This window comes from Limulus polyphemus, unplaced genomic scaffold (genome assembly GCF_000517525.1).
Source record: "Limulus polyphemus unplaced genomic scaffold, Limulus_polyphemus-2.1.2 Scaffold12548, whole genome shotgun sequence".
In the NCBI taxonomy this organism is placed as follows: Eukaryota; Metazoa; Arthropoda; class Merostomata; order Xiphosura; family Limulidae; genus Limulus; species Limulus polyphemus.
The window spans coordinates 3,207-5,802 of NW_013678158.1; the positions used below are offsets into that span (position 1 = coordinate 3,207).

Sequence of the window (2,596 nt, forward strand, 5' to 3'; positions counted from 1 at the left end):
TTCATGAAGTGAATTCGTGGCGTATTCACGGGATAATTATTGGTAAAAATCAGTTAGATTAACAATTTCTAATATATAGAAAAGCCAGTGCGTTTTGGTAACACTACGTTCCAAAAATGGCTTTTATGTTGTGTCGCTTAGCAACAAAAGTATAACCTAATATTGTTGTTAGTCTCTGTACTGAAAGTATGAAATGAAATGTATAGACAACAAAACAGGAAAAATATTTGTTGATTTCTTAATTTATAGTCTCCGTTGCTTAATGGGGTTTGTTGTTGTATTTATTAAAACCGTTGGTGATATAACATAAAATAGCTTAATACAGAAACGATTTAAGTTTAAAATTGAATCGGTATTTTTACTTTCATGATAAATTTTATGCACTTGGCTCTGGGCTAGGTGATCCCACAGTACGTCTTTACTTTAGGCTTATTATATACCAACACTCACTACACTTATAACGTTTCGCGGAATCCCCCCTCACGGTCCCCTTTCACCCCCGTCACTAAAATCTTAATGGGCAGACAGTAATCGAACTATTCTATCTGGATAAATGTATTTTAGCTTTTATAACTCCTTCTATTTCGAGAAATCAAGCGTGACGTGACACACACGCTGGTTTATATATAGTTTTGGTTATTAAACATATAACTGTTAATAATATAAGGTTTTATTGTCTGATTTATTAAACACGAGGTTTTGTCGTTATTAAGCGCAAAGCTACACAATAGGCTATCTGCACTGTTCTCACTACGGACATCAAAACCAGGTTTTTAACGTTACAAACCTCTGAAAATATCGCTAAGTTACTGGGGGCTAAAACACAAAGTGAGTAATGTGTTAATTGTGTGTTGAGCATATGACTTTGATCGTCACGTGTTAAATATTACCATGTATGTGTTATTTTGTTGTTGTTTGTTATCAAGCACAAATCTGTCCTCTTCAAACCACGCCCCCAAGGTCTCATAGATTATTTTATCTAATCCTGTCTAAAAGACTTTCAATTTGAGGGTAGGTTCGTAGAGATCCTGATGAGTAATAAAACTGAATCTGGTATACGCGCGCCAAAAAAAAAAAACAAGAACAAAAACAAAAAGCTTGAATTTTGCCCAAACCTTAAAAAGTGACAGTTAATAATATCGTGGAATTTTATCTATTATCTTTAATGTAGAAAACTTTAAAACATATAATGTACACAAAAAGTTCTTAATACTTACAAAATCCAAGACTTATTAAATACTACAACCCCAAGAGCCACAGTTACTGTTTTAGGACTTACTAAATACTACAACCCCAAGAGCCACAGTTACTGTTTTAATGACTTATTAGATACTACAACCCCAAGATCTACAGTTACTGTTTTAAGGACTTATTAAATACTACAACCCCAAGAGCCACAGTTATTGTTTTAGGACTTATTAAATACTGCAACCCCAAGAGCCACAGTTACTGTTTTAATGACTTATTAGATACTACAACCCACAATTACTGTTTTAAGAACTTATTAAGTACTACAACCCACAGTTACTGTTTTAAGAACTTATTAAATACTACAACCCACAATTACTGTTTTAAGAACTTATTAAATACTACAACCCACAATTACTGTTTTAAGAAATGTTTTATTGTATTTAAAGTCTACCTCGTAGTGTTAAGTTTAACTTGTTTTAATATATTTGACAGGTCTTAAACATGGACGAGAATCAGTTTTTAGAAGGAATGGGTGTTTTCTTTGTTTCTTTTGTAAGTCAGTATGGCTACGACCGGGTACTGTCTATCTTAGGACGTCACATGCGAGACTTCCTAAACGGTTTGGACAATCTTCACGAATACCTGAAGTTTAGTTACTCCCGAATGAAGGCGCCATCTTTCTTCTGCGAGAACGAATCAGCTAAAGGTTTGACCTTACATTATCGCAGCAATCGTCGTGGTTTCTTGTGGTACACAATTGGTCAGATAAAGGAAGTGGGTCGTCATTTCTACAAAACGGACATCCGCATTGACGTCATCAAGGAGGAAACCGTTAAGAATACTCACCATGTTACCATGAGACTCGCTTTCGACAACTCTGCTTTCAAACTAGAAGAAAAACACGAAACTGCTAACGTTGATAAAGCGATGATGCCGATTAAAGCTGGCTTGTTTCTCGACATATTTCCTTTTTGCGTCGTTTTTGATGAGACATTTGTGATTAAAAGTATAGGAAGTAGTCTTCAGAACGTATTGTCGAAAGTTGTTGGAAGAAAACTCTTGGACATCTTTGACATCAGCAGACCAATTATTACTGACTTGACCTGGAAGACGGTAAGTATCACGTTACTGTTGAAACTTCAATAACAATGGGGGTGCTGCCTTATTGTTGGATGTAATTAGATGTCTACAAGTATTACCTTACTGTTGAAATTACGATAACAATAGGGGTGCTGCCTTATTGTTGGATGTAATTAGATGACTACAAGTATTACCTTACTGTTGAAATTACGATAACAATGGGGGTGCTGCTTTATTGTTGGATGTAATTAGATGACTACAAGTATTACCTTACTGTTGAAATTACGATAACAATGGGGGTGCTGCTTTATTGTTGGATGTAATT

At 35.0% G+C, this 2,596-nt stretch overlaps 1 protein-coding gene across 1 annotated transcript in view; it reads left to right on the forward strand.

Moving 5' to 3' along the window:
• Positions 1–1,683: 1,683 nt before the first annotated feature.
• The window catches only part of LOC106477014 (soluble guanylate cyclase 88E-like), a gene marked incomplete at both ends in the record, with an annotated part of 5,561 nt that continues 4,648 nt past the window's right edge, over positions 1,684–2,596 (forward strand). Inside the window, one exon of the mRNA XM_013937621.1 lies at positions 1,684–2,304. Coding sequence (XP_013793075.1) covers positions 1,684–2,304 — 621 coding nt within the window. The remainder of the gene's footprint in view (positions 2,305–2,596) is intronic.